The 20,105-nt window shown below is 36.8% G+C and overlaps 1 protein-coding gene across 1 annotated transcript in view; it reads right to left on the reverse strand.

Annotated features, from left to right (window-relative positions):
- ADAMTS19 (ADAM metallopeptidase with thrombospondin type 1 motif 19) overlaps positions 1-20,105 on the reverse strand; it is a 208,781-nt gene that overhangs the window by 147,936 nt on the left and 40,740 nt on the right. Inside the window, exons 4-6 of the mRNA XM_003782335.3 lie at positions 14,790-14,962; positions 13,251-13,334; positions 12,416-12,573 (exon numbers count right to left, since the gene is read on the reverse strand). Of these exons, the coding sequence (XP_003782383.3) occupies positions 12,416-12,573; positions 13,251-13,334; positions 14,790-14,962 (415 nt within the window). The remainder of the gene's footprint in view (positions 1-12,415; positions 12,574-13,250; positions 13,335-14,789; positions 14,963-20,105) is intronic.

The raw sequence follows: 20,105 nt of genomic DNA on the forward strand, positions 1-20,105 counted from the left end.
GGTTGCAGCCGTCATTGTTGTTTGGCGGGCCCGGGCTGGATTTGAACCTGCCACCTTGGGTGTATGTGGCTGGTGCCTTAGCCACTTGAGCCACAGGCGCCGAGCCATATGTCCTTTTATAGTTACATATTGACTTTTAAAATTTCAAGTTAGACTGCATTTGTGTTGTTTTGTTTGTTAAAAAAAAAAACCGGGTGGCACCTGTGGCTCAAAGGAGCAGGACCCCCAGGCCGCATAAACCAGAGGTGGTGAGTTCAAACCTGGCCCAGGCCAAAAATTGCAAAAAAAAAAAAAAACACTGCCATTACAGGCTGGGCATCGTGGCTCACACCTGCAATCCTGGGAGGCCAAGGCAGATGGATTACTTATACCCAGGAGTTCCAAATCAACCTGAAAAAGACTGAAACCCCATCCATACTAAAAATATAAAAACTAGCTGGTTGTGGTGACATATGCCTGCTGTCCCAGCTACTTGAAGACTGAGGCCAGAGGATTGCTTGAGCCCAAGAGTTTGAGAGTCTGAAGTTGCTGTGAGCTGTGACAACAATACAACACTCTACCCCAGGTAACAGAGTATCAAAAACAAAAACAAACAAACAAAAAAACATTGCATATTTAGCAATTTGCCTATATATTTAGCAATTTTTTCCTCTGTTATGGCTTATAGCTTTACTTTCCTGAGAGTTCATTGTTCTTTTTCTTTAAGTACATCTTTCAATATCTCCTTCAGTGAGGACCTACGGCTTATGAGTAATAAACTGTTCTATTATTTTTTGTCTTTCTTTTCATTATTTTTCAGTTATTCATAATAGAACAAGGGCTGAGTATACAATGTTAGGTTGACTCTCAGCACATTGAAGATATTATTTCATTTCCTGCTAGTGCTCAAATATTGATTAGAACTTTGTGATCATAAATTTTGGCCTTTTTTTTGCATTTGGTTTCTAGTTAATTTTAATATTTCTTTTTGTATTTATAGTTCCACAGTCCCATCAAGATATGTCTGGGTACCAATCTGGTTTTTCTTTATCTTCTTTGGCTCTTGGTATATTTTCAATTTGAAGATCCATGAACACATTTAAAAAATCTAAAACTAAACCTAAATCTAAACTAAATCTAAAATCTAAAAAATTAAACTATTTAGATTAATCCCACTGACATTCTCGCTACTCTTTTCTGCTACAAAAATCCTTTAGAAATATGTCTGTGCTTCCAGTTAATGTCTATAACCAATAAGTACTTCTTGTATTTTCATTTCTTAAAAACTCTATGCAGCCTTCTGGGAGAACCCCTCAGATTAATCCTCTAATTTACTAATGCTCTTTTTAGCTGTATCTAATCTATTCTTCAACTCAGATATTAAGATTTTAAGTTTAAGCATCATATTTCTTTTTTAGTATCATACTTGTATTTTTCTCAATTTTCAAATCAACATTCTTTTTTCCAAAAGTATCCTATTCTCATGTTTTGAAGTTTTGGTTGTTTTTAATCATATGAACATGTTTATTTTATAATCTCCCTAAATATTTTTTTAAAAAAATTATTATTATTCTTTATTGCACCTCTGGGTTCTCCCAATTACACGTTGCTATTGTGCATTTTGAAATTCTATTCTGAACTCAGTCAGTGGTGCTTTATTTGTGGTTGCCTTCTGGGGTGTAAGTTGAGAGAGAATCCCCCCAGAGAAGTTTGCCTATGAGTTCACAAAGTACTTCTATTTTAGAATCAGATTCATATGCAGGGGGACCATCTTTTTCCTAACCTGGGGTCATGGAGGACACAGAATGCTTCCTTTTTGACAACTTGTACTCTCTGGCAGAGCTTTTACTGAATCACACTTTGATTAAAGGTCTGAGTATTTATGAGTTCCAGTTGTATGAACCACATGAGTTCCCCTTCTCCACTTTGTACAGACTCATTAAAACCCAGGAACACAATTTTAGTCCTAAAAACCCCCTCAGGGAAGCCACCACTTTCCCTCAGATGGTCACTCTTTGTCGCCAGAGCTTGCTTTGGTTTTGGCGCATCTGTGCATGCAAGAGGATGTTTATTGTACCTTTTCTACAGTTTATAGGTGTCTAGAATGGGAACATTTTCTGATTTCATCTCGTCAGCCAGATTATCACATAATTAAAAGAACTGAACTCAATCTGTGACCTACCATATAGGAACCAAGTGTAGTAAAATGATAGATTTGTTTATTGTTAACATTAGATTTTAATATGCACAGAAACAAGCCACATAGGCCTTATTTTATTATTACATTTTACATATGCAGTTACTTTTACCAAACTCTTTAAAAGCTGCATAACTGCCTCAATAAGATGTTCACGTTGAGCTCAATTGCTATTTGTTGTTTTTTCAAAAATATCTTTCCACAATGGAGGATTATGTTAGTCATTAGTCACTATTAAAATTAGTGATTGCTATTATATTGTTATGTTTCTTCCATAAGGCTAAAGATAGAAAAAATATATATATACATATATATGTATATATACACACACACCCCCATATATATATGGCTAGCCATGAGCATAAATGAGCTAGGGTATGAAGTATTATAATATCTAGAATTAATTAATAAAATTGTTCTCTATTTCTGCTGGCAAATTTCTGACAGAGACAATTCTGGGAAACACACAGAATCTAATCAGTTACCAGAGTAACAGAGTGAAGGGTAGAGTTGAAATAGAGAAGATAAAACAACTATAAATAATACCTTTTCAATACAAGGCAGAAAATGAACTTATTATAAAATTAATTCACTTAAAAAACACCCAATATTTAGGAATAAACCTATCATTCTGCAATCATAACTAACAAAAATAATTCAAGTATGATAATTTTCACATGAAAATTGCTTCCTAAAGAATCACAGAAAGATTTATTATTCCTGTGGGTCTCCTAGCTGAGAACACTTCTGCAGTATTTCATGAGGACCTAAGTAAGATAGAAATTCAGACCCTCTTATGTATTTACCCTTCCGCCCTCCTTTCCTCACTCAATTAACTCTACCCTCAAATACTTGGCTTTGGTTTGTTTTAGTGGCCATGCCTCCCCTGCCTCTATTTGCTTTACAATGCATGCCAGAGATACCTTTGCAGTGAAAGGGCCCATTTGCCCACTGCCGAGGCCTTCTCATCAGACTGGCAAGGCAGTGGATCATTCCCCAAACCCAGTAGACACAATGCAGTGTTATACCGTGCGCTCTACTCATTCCTATGTATTTCCAAACAATAAGAATGTTTTCATTAGTTTGTACAAATTGTAATGTTTTACTCAAAGACACTGTCATTTTTTATTCTGATAAATCTATATACTTAATCTATTCTTGATTCTTGAACATTGGCTGTTGCCACATGATGTGTTGATCTTCACTTCTTTTGGTGGGGCCCAGTGTCTTACACTTATGAAACTAGCACTCTGGGAGGCTGAAGTGGGTGGATTGCTTCAGCTCAGGAGCTGGAGATCAGCCTCAGCAAGAGTGAGACCCCATCTTTATTAAAAATAGAAAATAAATAGCTGGCCAAGCACAGTGGTTCACACCTGTAATCCTAGCATTCTGGGAGGCCCCAAGGTGGGTGGACTGCTTGATCTCAGGAATTAGAGACCAACCTAAGCAAGAGCAAGACCCATGTCTCTAAAAACAGCCAAATGTTGTGGCAGGTGTCTGCAGTTCCAACTACTTGGGAGTCTGAGGCAAGAGGATCCCCTGAGCCCAAGAGTTTGAGGTTGCTGTGAGCTATGACTCCATAGCACTCTACCTAGAGCAATTGTCTCAAAAAAAGAAAAATTCACTTATTTTATATGCAGAAGATATAATCTTATCAAAATTGTTTTTATATCCCTTAAAAGTCTATTGTTCCAACAGAGTGAACATTGCAAAGTAGATAATTTTTTCTTATTAAAATTAAGTAGTAAAAATAAAAACAAAGAAATTTTGATGTGCTTAGTTAGACTGTCATCAGCGTTGGAAGTTTTAACACATGTTTCTAAACTCCTTTTGTTGTAATAAAGAAAAAGATGTTTTTGAAAATGTGTGCCAAAATTATAGGGAAAACTCTAAATAAATGAGGGAAGACACATTGAAATTGTATCCTTTAAAATGTAACCAATGTAGCTACCCTACCCTGAAATTCTTCCAAGGTAAATCTGCCAGTATCCCCTTCAATATACAAGATACGAAACTGGAAACCTTGTAAAGTCTGTTCAAAACAAGACTGCTTTCTATCACAAGATTTATTACCAGGGCTATAACGGGGAGTTTCATAAAAGTCGAGTGACTCCTTGACACTTGATAATCCCAACTGAGGTAAATCCTACACCACCCCCTGTCCCCCACCCCACCCCTGGCATCTCTCCAATGGGATACCACCTTCTTTTCCATTATATTTTCTGGTTAGAGTATTCTAGTCATCAACTTCCATCCATAGAATTTGCCTCCCCCAGACTAAGCCCACTTTTTAGAGGCTTCAAAGTAGGTAATATAGTTAAAAAAGTATAAATAGCTCTGAATCATTCAAGGCTATTAATTTTCTGCATTGCCATATTATTATGTTTGGGGTGTTTCTCATCCCAGTGGATGAGATTCCTAGAGCTTCCCTCTTCACTGTCCTTCCGAAAGTCTGGTTCTTCATATCTTCCTTTGATTTGGAGAACCACACAGAAGTTTCCTCACTTTCCACAATAAACCAAAAGAGTCAACTTAGACAAAGTTGGTCTCTGTGTCTAAAAGTCAATGTCAATGACAAAGTAAAGTCTATTCCACTGGTGGTATAATGTATTCAGATTCTGAATACAACTATGAAGAGGAATGGAAAGAGCTTTCTAGCATTTTTATTATCAGTAAATGACAAAATGATTTAGCATATCTATGCATAGGAAACTATAGAAATCAAAATTTTCACAGGGACACCACACCTGGTTGTATAGGTTGCACACTGCATAATTCTAGGGGCACATTGACGTCCACAACAATGTGAATGGTTCCCTTTACTGTTGTGTAGTGCACAATCTAACCAATACAACTGGGTGTGTTGGGATTCATTAAGTGCCTCTCCTATGCCAAGCATCAGCTAAGGGGAAGGACACAAGATAAATAACCCAGGTTTCTATCTTGAAGGTACAAAAAGGATGACACACATCACCTCTGTCGTGTGAATTAGGGCCCCAGGATCAGGGAGAAAGAAATTTAGGGACTGAATTACATGATGGATAGCCCTACTTTTCAACTGCTTTTGCCAGCAAGCAGATGGAGAAAGAAACACCCCAAACAGATGATATTTAATAATATGGCAATTCAGAAAATTAAAGAACCACATAAAATCAAATCTTCACCTTAGGGCCAAGACTCACCAAGTGTAAAGTGTATTCAGATGTAGGAGGAAAGGGATTTTATGTGAGTCTTCTGAATACAAATACATCATATCATGATGCATGATGCTACAACATGACTATTTGATTTACATAATGTGAAACAAGGGACTTCATCTGTAACCAAACAACATGATAAAGCTATGACAAATGCACTGCTTATTGTCAAGGGCACTTAAAGTCCGTCACAAAGCCAATTTCTGTTCACTTACTAAACAAAGGGATAGAGCACATTGCTTAAAAAAAAAAAATGCAAGTTCTTTTACTATAAAGAGCTACAAGTACCTCTCACTAAAATTGAGGACTAAAATGTCAGCAGTATTTATAAACCTCAATTCAGACTATAATTCTTAATTTTCAATTCTTCAATAATGAGCTTCTTTCCAGAAGATCAAAATAGTGCACTTCTAATTTCTAAATATTCAAAGTTCTAAGTGGGGTGGGGGATAGAGATCTGTTTGCTGCCTAGACCAGTGACCATGTGGATTCAAATTCTCTCATTTTTGGCTCATGTGGATTCCGAGCGCCTGATGTTTGCATCACAGAGTTTCATTATGTGAGTTTATGGAAATGATAGTGTTAGACTTTGGCAACTGGGAAGGCCAATAAATTCTGCTTAAGTTCTGATTTATATTGAAAAAAATAAAATATAGCCTTTAATTTCCAAGAATGAAGATGCATCTGAGAATAAGCCTCACTGCAGAGTTTTATAGTGCCCTGGAATATACCTATAAATGATTCATTCAAAAATTATTCTGTGATTTGTATTAAATCAAGATATTTCTGCAATTTCTATTCTACTTGCCAATAGCATTAGTTTCAAACTAACTTGCAGAAGTATTATACATAAATCAAAAGCATTCTGATAAACATGAAAGGTAAAACCATCATTAATAAAATTGAATTTTTAATTAAAGAGTCCTTTCAAGGGACATAGACTGATGCCTTCTCTGTGATTTAAATGAGAAATGTGAAAATTACCCTAAGAAATTATAAAGTGTTCATGTCTCGTGGTTTGGTTTGTTTTGTTTTGTTGCAGTTTTTGGCCAGGGCTGGGTTTGAACTCACCACCTCTCGTATATGGGGTCGCCTCCCTACTCTTTTCAGCCACAGGCACCGCCCACTGTCTCCTGTTTTTGTTACTCTGAGCCCACAAGCACTAACAGGTCAGCTTTAAACTATTTACTTCATTGTACTGAAGGAATAACTGGACGAATGTATTACCTCAGTTAGGTCTCGATTTATAAGAACACTGTGTATTTTAGCTAAGACAAAAATTACTCTCTGTGCTAAAATTTCTATCAATGTGCTCACATAACATACAACATTTAGTAATTATTGAAAATGAGAATTTACGAGAAATTTGGCCTGCTTTTGAGTTTGACCTGTCAAATATGGACAAGAACATAGAATTGATGGAGATCGATACTTTTTTTGTTTGTTGCATTTCGCTTTTCTCAGTTTCCGTGAAGTTAAAGGCCTGATCACCTTTATATTTACATTGACTAAAAAGGGACACTTTTTCCTTAATTACACAAATACTTATTCAAGTCCTTACAGATCAAATGAAGGTAGGCTGCGTAAGAATAAAATATTCCCTTTAGTGGACTTATTTTTACTTGTTATGGCCCTGGAAGAAGAAATAGAAAGAAGGTCTTGTCTCAGAGTAAGTAAAAGGAGAATATTTGTCAATATCTACCAATATTTTTATATGTATACCCTTTGACAGAGCAGGTACTTTTAATCTACCCCAAATACTAACACACACTTACAAACATCTATAAAAATATTTATAGGACATTTTTCTCTAAGAGCAAAAAAAAATAAAAAATAAAAAAGAAAGCTCCATAAATAGAGAAGTAAGTAATTAAACACATTTATAGGATACTTTTATGCAATAAATAGAATACTCTTCCTCCCAAATGATTTTAGACCAACATGAGCACATCAGATTCCCACTGCTGCTACGGCAAATTACCACAATCTAAGGGGCTTAAAACAACATTAACTTATTATCTTACACTTTTACAAGTCAGAAATCAAGTATAGGTCTCTCTGACTAAAATAAATGTGTCACCACCCTGCATTCCCTCTGAAGGCTTTACTGTTTAATCTGTTTTCTTGATTTTCTCCGGTTTCTAAAAGGTGGTGCTCGCATTGTTTGGATTGCGGCCCCTTCCTTTGTCTTCAAAGCCAGGTTTAAAGTGAACTTCTGAATCTCTCTCCCATATCTTAGGATTCTTGTGATTACACTGGATTCCAGGATAATCTCCCTATCTCAAGATCCTTAATTTAATCCCATCCGCAAAGCCCCTCTGCCATGTAAAGTAACATATTTAGGAGGAGTATAGGGATGAGAGCATGCATATTTTTAGAAGGACATTATTCTGCTTCCCACAATGAGTGACATGGAAAGACTTGCAAAACACTATAAAGTGAAAACACAAAGAAAACTATGTGTAACTATGTTATTCTGTGTAACACACAATGGTGCTCTCCACACACACACTAAGTCCTGGCATGGGTCCCCTTAGGGCTAGAGAGTGGGATGCGAAATTGGGTAAAAGTTAATTTACTACAAATACTAAGGTGTTTCTTTAACTTTTATCATAAGAATATGTTTATATTTGTAGAACATGTTTAAAGTTATATTTAATTTTTTATTATGAGAATAAGCATTACTTGGGAAATAAAATAGTATTGTGCCACATTTCTTAGAGAAATATTTAAGAATAAATCTATTCCATGCTTGGAATAGATTTTTAAGGGAAAATGTGGATTATCTCAAGTCCATAGATCACATTTAGTTTCCTAAAAGAGGGGTAAACAGGCAGCTGTTAATTCTATTACTCTTTATGTTGTTTGTACGTATAAAATATACCACACTACTCTTTTTTTCCCATTTTTGAGAAGAATAACTGTGTTACATAGTTAAGGAGGCTAGCAACAAGGAAGGAATGATCAAGAGTGATCACTTCAGAATGCTAGCTTTGAAATTTTGTAACATAAAAAAAATTAGAGGTAGGAAATTATTAAGCTTTTTAAAAATTTTTGAGGACATAAATGATATTGGATACAATAAATGGAATGAAATTAATGCCAAGACCTTGTTGGGTAAAAATACAAAACTTGCATACAGACCATGATCCTGGTTTTATAAATATAAGCATTTAGTTACATTAATAGATAGAAAATAAAATAGAATAAAATAAAATATGCTTAAAATTTTTAACTGTAATTCTTCCTAGGTAGTGGAATTCTAGACTTTTATCCTTATTCATGTACTTATCAAATTTCCATAATAAATATGTTATATGTACAATCAGAGAAAAATAAAAATTATTAATTAAATTGTAATGTTCATCCTCTTAGTCACACAAGCAATATTTTCCAAAATCTGACACTTTAAGAGACTCAGCATGCTGGATGTCTGACTCAGACTCACCTCAAAGCACATGGCCAGGTCATCCTTCTATTCTCTCTACCAGCTTCAGTTTACAGTTGTTCTTGCTTTTATCCAAACGTATTGTGATCAGATTTACATAAGATATCCAGAGTTCCAATGAGGGCCTTGGTAAATTATGACAAACATATAACCCCAGGAATTCACAGCAAGATAGGCGATACTTCCATGGCCACAGGAAGCTGCCATGTGCCTCTTGCCTCTGTCAGTTTCCCTTCCCTCACACCAGGCCACATATGACATCGCAGAGTAATTTTGTACATTCTGGATACAAATTCTTTCTTAGATACACGAATAGCAACTATTTTCTCAAATTCTGGGGCTTGTTTTTTCATCTTCAGAATGGTTTTTGAGCAGCAAATAATTTTCATTTCGAAAAGTATCAGATGATTATTGGGAATGTGTTTGATTAGGTCTGTTTATATCCTATCTAAAAAATACTGTCCTCTCATTCATGAAGATTTTATTCTGTTTTTTACTAAAATCGAATTGTAGCTTTCATGTTCAAGTCTCTGATTCATTCTGAATTAACATTACACAAGACGTTAAGTGGATTGACATTTATTTTTCAAATAGATGTCCATGTATTCTAGTTTCATTTTGTGAATCATTTCACCATTGAATTATACTAGTGGCTTAATTAAAAATCCATTGAATATGTGTGTGTGTGTGTATTCATTTCCAGAGTCTTTATTCTGCTTTATGGATTTGTATGAATTTTGGCCAACACCGTCTTCATTTCCTAATCTTCAGAGTTAGGTTTGAAATCAGACTGTGTCGTTCCACCAAATTTGTTCATCTTTTTTCAAAACTGTTTTGAGTCTTCTAGACCCTCTGCGTTTCCAAATAAATACTGAAATTTGCTTGTCAATTTCTATTATAAAAAAGACCCACAGAGATTTTCATAAGGATCATGTAGAATCTATAAATTAATTTGGGAAAAATGAACATCTTAATAATATTTAGTTTTCGGATATATGAACCTTATGTCGAGCTTTAATTTCTATCAGCAGGGTTGTGTGGTTTTTGTTTCAGAAGCTTTCCACATACTTTGGTAACATATTTCTCAAGTCTATCATAGTTTTAAAAATTTCTATAACTTTTTTTCAGTTGTTTATTTTTAATACATATAAATATAACTGATTTTTGTAAATTTTTATAAATTTATATTCTGTAGCCTTACAACTCCAGTTGTAAATTCTAGCAATTTTTGGCATATTTCCTAGAAATTTCTTTGCCACATCAGCTATGAACAGTGATAGCTTTTCTTCTTTCTTCCCAAGAGTCATATCTTTCCCCCCTTTTTTTCCTTCTTTATTGTATTCACTATGATTTTTAATACAATATTGAATTATAAAGGGACATCCTTGTCTGGCTGTCAGTCTTATGGAAAAAAAAAACATTCAGTTTTGACCATTAAGTATAGCGTGAGCTATAGTTTCAGAGATTAAGACAGAACCTCTAAGAATTCAGTATTTTTGGCTGATATATTTTCTTTTTCTCTGTATGATTAGAAATGTTGTTTCATTGTATCTTGAACTTATTTTTCTAATGTGAAGTAGGTTATAGATCTGAACTTTTTCCCCTGTGTAATGTATTTCCTTCCTCTGGGTGATTGAAAAAAAAAATTACTTTTGGTTTTCAGCAATTTTCTATGATGTTCCTAGAGCTATATATGCTGTGGTCATCAAATCTGGGAATTTCTTGCCATTATTTGCCATTAGGGAATTTTTTGCCATATATATATTTTACCCATAGTGATTCTTTTCTGACACTCTAGTTATAACCAGCATCTGGACTATCTCAGGACATTCTCTATTAACTACTTTTCCTTGACCATGGACCACATTTTCAAGTTCCTTTGCTTGACTAATTTTTTTTATTCTCTAGACATCGTGGATGCTACATTTTAGAGACTCAGGCTTCTTCTATCTTCCTCTGAAGCATATCTATAAGGCAGTTGAATTATCGGCTTGTCACCTTGCACTTGGGTAAATTTGAATCAATTCTTTAGTGGGGAGGATCTATACAAAACCCAAGATAATTCCCAAGCTCTTCTAAATTGGTAGGGCTCAACCTCCAAACTCTGTCTCCCCTAAAAATCTTGCTAGAGAGTGGTTTTAACTTTGTTAGTAAGGTCAAGTGCAGGCATTTCTCTGCATTATGATTCTTATACGAAGACGCTGGCTTTCCATTTTATCTCCTAAATAAATGTTAAGAATGATGACAAGCTATCACAAAGCTGCTCCACTCCAGTCACTTGAATTCGCTTCATTCCTAATACTCTATTAAAATTTGAACTCCACAGCAGTGACGCTCTAGTAAATTTGGGGCAGTTTCTATCTGCATATGTTCAGACAGCTGTTGCCAAGCTCTCTAAGAGATCTGCGTGTATACTTCCCGGCACCTTTCCACACAGGACTTGCATGTCTGGTGTATGTAGCAGGACCTCTGTGCTTTCCCCAGGTTCCAACTTGCTGCCCTGCTCAAGAAATATTCTCCAGGTGGGACGCTGAGTTAACTATAAGTCTTGCCTAAACAATTTTTCTTCTTTCAGGGATTACAGCCCTGCACTGCTCACGCTACAATGAGTAAAAGCAGTTTGCCTTATATTTTCTAATTTTATGATTGTTTATTGCAGAAGTCCGCCACCAGTTATCCCTACACAGCTGAAAATAGAAATCTAGTTGTGTACTTGCATGGAGAATTTTTCAACTTCATGAATTATTTATAATCAGGGTTGTTTTGGATGATTCTTTAACAAGAAGCTATCATGTAGTTAATAAATTAATTTCACATAATCACGGTTAAGTATCTGTGCTTTTTGTGACGTGAAATGATAACACTTTTAATGACAAAAATTAAATTGCTAGTGCAATGAATTATCATTCATTTTTCTCATCTCTAAGCAAGACAAATTCATAGATAATTATTAACTTAGAGTATTCATATGGAGTATACTGTTGCTCTCTACTCACTTTCTTATATTTATATATCACACTTAATGTTGTACTATAAATATTTGTAAGTAGTACATTCCCAATGTAACTCAAAATTAATTAGAGGCTTAAGTGAAACTGTCTTCTCAGATGGAACCAGAAAGATTGTCAACAGCTGAATTTAACATAAATTATATGTTAAATATAACATACATTTACCATGCTAAACATATGTTAAATATAATTTATGTGTTCAGTATAGTTATATTTAACAAATAATTTAACATTTAGGTTACTTTATTTTGTGATGAGTGAAAAACACAGTGTGGCTTGATAATGTTGAAATTTCACCAAAATTTACCATAGTTTTAACTTATCATCAGTGGCTATGCCTTTGACTTCAAACATAAATAAATTTTTATTTTAAATTAACTAACTAAATATTTCTTTTCAGTATGCCACCCAATGACTGTTCAGAGTCAGTTACTATGAATTAAGAGGGATGAAGAACATCATTACACCAAACATTTTTCAGAACACAAAATCTGGAATAAAGGAATTATATCAAGAGCTTAATGGGATTAACAGCGTGGTCATTGAATTAGAGACCCCATTTAATTGGCTTTGGAAAACGTACCTTGTTATGAGTATAGCTGCATCCACTGAAGTCATGTCGTCCCCCCAGCTTGTTGACATCTCTAAATGTATATCATTCTTTTTGCCAAATTCTTCATGTTGCCACTTACAAAAACTCTCTAGCATTTTCTCTCCATGGTGCCCAATATAGAGATCTGCCTGCCAACAAAGATATTTCATTTCAAGGCAAATTACTCGTAGACGTACAAAAAACTAAAAGCTAAGGGAACTTCTTGAATTACTAAAGCAGACTGCTGACCATAACATTAATTAGAACCTGGAAGATATTCAGGATTAATTTAGTCTGAGCTAAAAATCTTAAAACTCTGTGAAGGTGCAATAATTACAGAATCTGTTTAATGCTATTCTGCGAAAGGAAAGAGGTGCCGTGGAACATTAAGAATGTGGAACTTCTATGCTTGAGTCATTATTGCTACCATTTAAGAACAAAGGTTCTGTAGCAGTTAAGCACCATGCTAAAATGATGCTATGTCCATTCTACGTTAAAGGAAATTACAGATAAGAAAAGGTTTTAGGAGTAGACATTTAAACAAGAGAATTAAATGACATTTACATGACTTTTTAAAATTGCATCTTGGAAAGTTAAGGTTTATTGTCAGGATCCCTGGAAACTAAAAACATTCCATTTTTCAAATAAAATTGAGGTATTAAGCAAAACTAAAGGCCAGTTTTATGTATACTTTAAGTAATTCAGTGAATACTTCTGAGTTTTTAAGTTAATAAAAAAGTACATTCTTAATATTCCATTTATTTAAAAGTTTCTGAAGACAATTTCTCACCCACTTAATTGAATAAAAAACTCAAGACTTTCTTACTGGAGTTTCATGGAGGAGAATAAGCTTTATCACACGAAGATTGACCTGCACACCAAGACTCTTGTGTTGGAAAAGGTTAAAAACCTAAAAACAAATAAAAATGAAAATCCTAAAATGAAACTGAAAAACATCTTAATTTTTCTTAAGGCCCAGACATGGGAGAAGTCTCCATTTAGTTGAGAAATCTTATTTTAAAAAGGGGAGGAGAGGGAGGGGAAGGAAGGTGATTTTTTAATGTGGCACCCTGATTTAAAAAAAAAATCTTAATATTAATTTAAGTTGTATTCAAAATATATAACAGGCACAGCAAACTTATTCTGTCAGAGATGTTACTACCTGAAGGAGACTGACGTCGTTAGGCTACCCTATGCCGAATGCCGATGGAGTACTCTGGAGATGGCTGAAAAGGAACAAAAATGCCTAATGTGTAAAAAAAATTCTGTCCACTGGAAAGACAGCCAACTGATAGCAATACCAGTAAAAAGGGGGATATATTTGCTTTCACATCAGTGGTTCTTACTCTGCCTTAAATGGTAGCTAAAATTGTAAATGGACATTTGCCTTTTGTTTCTGTTTATTCTCTTCTAAGAACCACTCTTCACTCTAACTTGATTTTTCCTTGAAGGAATTTGCCTATCAGAGCATACAATGAAGACAAAGAATTAATTTGGCAGTAGGCATCCCTAAGATGCTAGATATAAACTGGTTCACACTCCAAAAATCTTTTTTTTTTTTTTTTGAGACAGAGTTTCACTTTCTTGCCCCCAGTAGAATGCTGTGCCATCATAACTCACAGCAACCTCAGACTCTTGGGCTCAAGAGATCCTCTTACCTCAGCCTCCTAAGTAGCTGGGACTATAGGCACCCACCACAACAACCAGCTATTTCTTAGAGACAAAGTCTCACTTGCTCAGGCTGGTCTTGAACTCGTGATCCCAAGCAATCCACCCAGCTCAGCCTCCCAGAGTGGCTGGGATTATAGGCATGACCAAACGCACCCAGCCTCTCAGAAATAAGTTACCCACCTGTGACTCAGCTGATTACAATTTTAGTGTTAACTATTAGCTATTTTTATTATTAATAGTTAACTATTATTACCATCTATAATTAGATCTAATATCAATGTCGTATACCTATATAAGAGCTCAGTGGATTACCAACAGACATTTTATATCACCTTGTAATTAATCTATAGTCCTCTGAGTGGGGCCATGCATATGAGTAAATATACCATTTCTGCTAATTTCAGCAATGGCTTTTTTAAAAAGAGAAGGATAAGAAGGGCACAAAAAAGGACAGAAAAAAGTTTTTCCACATCAAAATTAACAATAAGGGTGCTTCATTTACTAGGAGATGTATTAATAAATCATTGTTTTGATAGGACTTTTGAGATGAAGCAATTCCGTATACCTAAAGCCTATTTGGCAAAAAAGAAATAGTAACAAGTTAATTTTTAAAGAGCTTCATTATAAATACTCACACATTTCTTCTTTAGAGTTTTCTTGAAAAAATTCCAAGTGCACTTTAAAGTTTGCCTACCATATTTAGGATGGTTAGAATGAATCTCCTGGCTGCATCTGCTCCATGATAGGAAACCATTGCTGGGTCTGCGACCACTACAGTCTCTATGTTGTATTCTTGAGGTAATTTGTATGAATACCGTTTCCCTCGTCTACCTTCTGGTATTTTTTTAGACCTAGGTCTTCCTTTATCTGCAACAGAGAATTGAATTTTTAAATGTACTTCCATATTGGCAAAGTGAATAGTCAGTCATTTTTCATGGAAAGCAAAATCAAATAGTTAGCATAGCATTGACATAGCATTTCAAAGAGCATTTGTCTTTAGAGTATGACTTCGGAATTAGACTAGAATTCTGCCACTTATTAGTAAGAGAAAACTCTACCCTCTACCACATCCACAGCTTAATTCACACAGGGAATCAACCTTTGAAAACGCTCCAGTCCTCACTCCTTCATTTGTCAGAATTTAAAAGGAAAATTAAAATAAATTGCTAAGAACTGTTCTATTTTGGTGACAAGCAGTCCTCAGTGCCACCTAAGGCCACTCCTTCTCTTCCTACTCATCAATTCAGAGGTCTCTCCCTAGACAAGATCTAGACAAGATCGGCAGTTACACTTTACACATACACCTCCACACGAGGGATATAAATACCTTTAAACTCTGACAGATAGTTATCGCATTGGTTAGAAGCTTTCCGTGCTAAAACAGAATGAGCCTTACGTTCTTCTCCAAGAAATAATTCCTTGCTTTGGGCTCCCGTCTTTTCCACAAAGTGGTAATGGTCCTGCTTTTACATCTCAAATTATTCACTAGGTCCCAGAGCCCCTAGTATCACTTATGAGCTACACTCAGCCTATAACCCCCAATCCTCTGGGAAGATAGAAAAGGCTCTCCTACACTCTTAAACAGCAGCTTACAAAACTTCCCTTAGAGGTACTCCAAAGCTTGCTACTTCTCTTCTCTTATGTTCTTTTCAGACTCCTCTCTCCTAGGGCGCCTTTGTTAGTACCTTTGAACTCCTGGGCATTCCTCCTCTTGGCCTCTTTCTCACTTATTCCCAGCAGAGGAGTTGACTAGACCACTTCTTAGAGGATATGCAAATATACATCTTCCTCAACCTCAACCTTTTAATTTCAATAAACCGCAACTTTTGTAGCCTGGAGATTGGATTTTCCTTAAAGATACTCCAAGATAAAAGGGCCTCTTGCAACCCACAACCCTTGTGGAAAGGTCCATTTCAAGTCCTCACTACACACACACATTCCAGCTAAACATCTAGGAATTCTGTCCTAGATCTACATCCACAGTTCAAAATTACTATCCCTCCAGAGCCTGCTCCCATGCATGGCAAACTCCCTGAGAGTCCATCGGCTTATCCCTGCCAGCTGATCGTGGACACTGGACTCTGAATCCCTTGACAGAAGCTTCAACACCGTGAACTTTAATATGCTGTGGTATATGTATACAGGACATGGTGCTATTCTTATACTTCTATGGAACTCATGGAACTCACGTGCCAATTCTATGTCCCTTTTGCCCATGCTGGGGAACCACACTCCCTCCCACCCACCATGGCATTATACAATATCCTAATTGTCTACAGTCCAAGAGGGCCTTCAACATCTCAAAACTGTTGACTTTTCTGAAACCCATGGAAATTGTTGGCTATATGTCAATATTTCTCCCCAAAAGGGACTTGTTGCCATTATTACCTCACCTCACCTGGTGAATCAAGTCAGCTGGAGTCCTGTGTAATCCCCTCCTACTCTGGTGGCCTGGGGTGGTGGGGTGGAATATGCTCCCAGTATCTGACTCTAAATAGACCGGCTCCTTATAAGCTGTCTGAACAATAGAGCTCACCTTAATCTCCAGAGAACGATAGTCACTACAGTTTCACCCGTACAGTACAGTGAGCTCCCCTGTGTCTAATTAGTTCATCTCACCCAGGACTTTTGGTGGAAAGTTCTCTGACAGCTTCCAGGCTTGAATGACACTTTCCAGTTATAGTAGCCACATCTGGGTCATAATACCTTCATGAATCCCTTTTCATGGCATACACTTCCAAAACCCAAGGTTACCCAACTGGACACAAACAAGCTGCTCAGAAAATACCATTTGCCCCCTCCTCCCCAATCATGTCCCTTTAAGGGACATAATTTTGGGGTCCAACTGCCAGGAATGTTGAAAACTAACACCTCCTCAGGCACACAAATAGGATGGAACCTTACTATTCCTTCTTCCAATGGGGCATATAATTACATCACTATTCCTGAATGCACCATATGCACACTTCCATTGGCTAGGATGACTTTAGCTCCAACTTATGAAAGCATAGAGTACTTTAGAGAACACTTTACAAGGCTTTATTTCAATATATACCCCCAAATGAATTTATTTTCTCTGTGGATCAAGTGCTTATCTATGCCTCCCAGCCAAGATGGGAGACACAGATGGGGATGGGAGCGGGAGCTTGTCCTCTGGAGTATCCACTTCCTAACCTCACTCTTGCCAATGAGACTGTGCCTCTTCCCATTTACTCCTTGTACTACCTACCCAGTGTGTAGCCTCGGCCACCCTTGCAATTATTGAAGCATTTTAGCTGGACTTACTGCTGGCACCACTAGTTTACTTAATTCAATTTTTTCAGCACAACTGTCTTTATTAATAAGCCAACTGCCTAAGAATCAGCCAAACAAATTGCTATATTACAACAAATGAACTCCCTGCAGGAGCTGTCTTCAGAATAGGAGAGCAATTGATCTCTTAACTGCCAGTCAAAGAGATACAGGTGCCATGCTGGGAGAAGATTGCTGTTTCTTTGTTAACCAGGCACAGAAAGTATAAACCGACATTCTAAAGAGGGCTAATACACCTCCTGACCAGGGAACCTCTGGCATATATGACTGGTGGGATTTTAGATTTCAAGTGTGGCTTTGGTTTCCCCAGTTAGTGCCCCTTTGGGGACACTAAGTCCTGGGTTTTATCTCTCGTTTTCGGACCCTGAATTCTCCACTCTCTGACAACATTGACTCAAAACCGAATTTAGGCCCTAGCTAGTCCTCTCCACAGAAACCCCCATCCCACCATCCCACATCTAACCTAGCTTTTAAGACCATCTGTTTTCTATCCCTTCCCCTAAAGGACCCAAATGAACTTGGTCAGGTAGGGACATTGCTCCACTCATAGGTGAGCAGGAAGCAGGTTCAGGAGAATCCTCTGTCCATAACAGCCAGTTTTCTGAATTCATATTTTAAATAGAAATTTTAATTTTAATCAGAGACAGGAGGCAGTGAAAGGTGGTCTTGCAAAAAATAACAGGAAAATACGCAATCCTATAATTTCCCCAATAATGGCTAAAGATCAACCCTATGAACTCTCTTGCTAACAGACACCCACGGGGGCTCTGTTTATTTCAATATCTAAAAAGAGGTGAACAGACAGAAAAGAGATGTAAATCGTTCTTTTTTAAAATTGCTTTTGAGAATTTGCTTTTTTTAGAGTCCCTAAGTGAAAAGCACGGGTGTGAGCTGCCGGCATCGGCCATACCTTGAGGGCAGAGTCACATCTCCAGTGACAAGGCCTGTCTCCAAGGCAAGGCAGAGGAGCCAAATCTTGGACACTAACATCCTGCCACTGGTCCCGTTATCAGCATGCTGCTAAGAAGGAAAGAGGGGAGCAGGTGCCAGAGTTTCTCACTGTACCCCGTTAGTTTGCAGCTCTTGGATAAAAGCCTGAATGGTTGGCTTTCCAGGCCGACATATTCTTCCATTTCCCATCTTCATGCTGGTCCTTTTTCTACTCGGGAAAGAGTAAATATACTTCTTTTTTCTTTTTTTTTTTTTTTTTAGAGAAAGAGTCTCACTTTGTCACCCTTGGTAGAGTGCCATGGCGTCACAGCTCACAGCAACCTCCAGCTCTTAGGCTTAGGCGATTCTCTTGCCTCAGCCTCCCAAGTAACTGGGGCTATAAATGCCCAGCTATTTTTTTGTTGTGGTTGCAGATTTGCCAGGCCGGGTTAGAACCCACCACCCTCAGTATATGGGGCCAGCGCTCTACTCACTGAGCCACAGGCGCCACCTGCAGATACACTTCTTTTTATCCTAATCTTTGTCTGGAAGAATTTTTTCTCAAACCCTCCTTCACTAGTTCACACCGTACCATCTCCAGGGGTCCTCAAACTTTTTAAACAGGGGGCCAGTTTACTGTCCCTCAGACCATTGGAGGGCTGGACTGTGGGCCCCGGGACGAGCCAGCTGCTAAGCAGGACAGGCAGTGGCGGCAAAAACACCCAGCAGGCCCGGATAAATATCCTTGGCTGGCCGCATGTGGCCCGCGGGCCATAGTTTAGGATACCTGAATTAGTCTGTTCTATTCACCACCTTTCTATACCCCTTAATGTCTTTTCATGGTTAAAGGATTAATTTTATCTCTTGCACTCTTGACCTACTATTATGACATCTAGGCCCACCTGAGTCAGCTCTCAGCTCTAACATGCACAGGGTCCCATCACAGTTGCTGGAGACTTCCCTAGTCTAAACTACCCCCACATTATTGTGTCTCACTTTTTCTAGCAATGACATAATTTTTTTTTCTTTTGCAGTTTTTTTTTTGGCCGGGGTTGGGTTTGAACCCGCCACCTCTGGCATATGGGGCCAGCACCCTACTTCTTTGAGCCACAGGCACCATCTGCAATGACACAGATTTTAAAAAATATTTAATGAACCAAATTCAAGTTTTCCCCAAATATCACATAGAGTGAGTTAACTAAATTAACTATGGTGTTATAAAAGTAAATGAAAACTATTTATGAAAGAAGGCAATGCAAGATGACAAGGGCAGAAGCATTCACCTGAAACAGAATCACTGCAGTTAAAAGTAAACTCTGTGGATCCAGATTTAGCATCAGCAGTTAATACCAATGACCTTAATGAAAGACCAAATAAGAGATTGATTTTCTGTGTATCCTGAAGTCTAAGATACTTAGAAATTGTGTAACCTTTTAAATTGTGGTATCAATTCTCCCTAAAGTCACACACTAGTGCATCATGTTATAAACCTACAGTTAATATTTAGTAGGGGATATTTCTACATGTAGCAGAAGAAACTCATCTTGCCAGATTCAACGTCTACTAACTGATTATGAGACATAATATAATTATATTATTAGACATAATTAGATATAAGTAGATTATGAGACATATATAATTATATATATAAGTTTCAACAATTAAGTTCATGAACTCATACTAGAGAAAGTGCTACATAACTCATTGTTGAATATCATTATAGTCACCAGATGGCCAAGGGGAGTATTTTCTTTTCTTTTCTTTTTTT

Source organism: Otolemur garnettii, unplaced genomic scaffold (genome assembly GCF_000181295.1).
Source record: "Otolemur garnettii isolate 467f Iridium unplaced genomic scaffold, OtoGar3 scaffold00003, whole genome shotgun sequence".
NCBI lineage: Eukaryota > Metazoa > Chordata > Mammalia > Primates > Galagidae > Otolemur > Otolemur garnettii.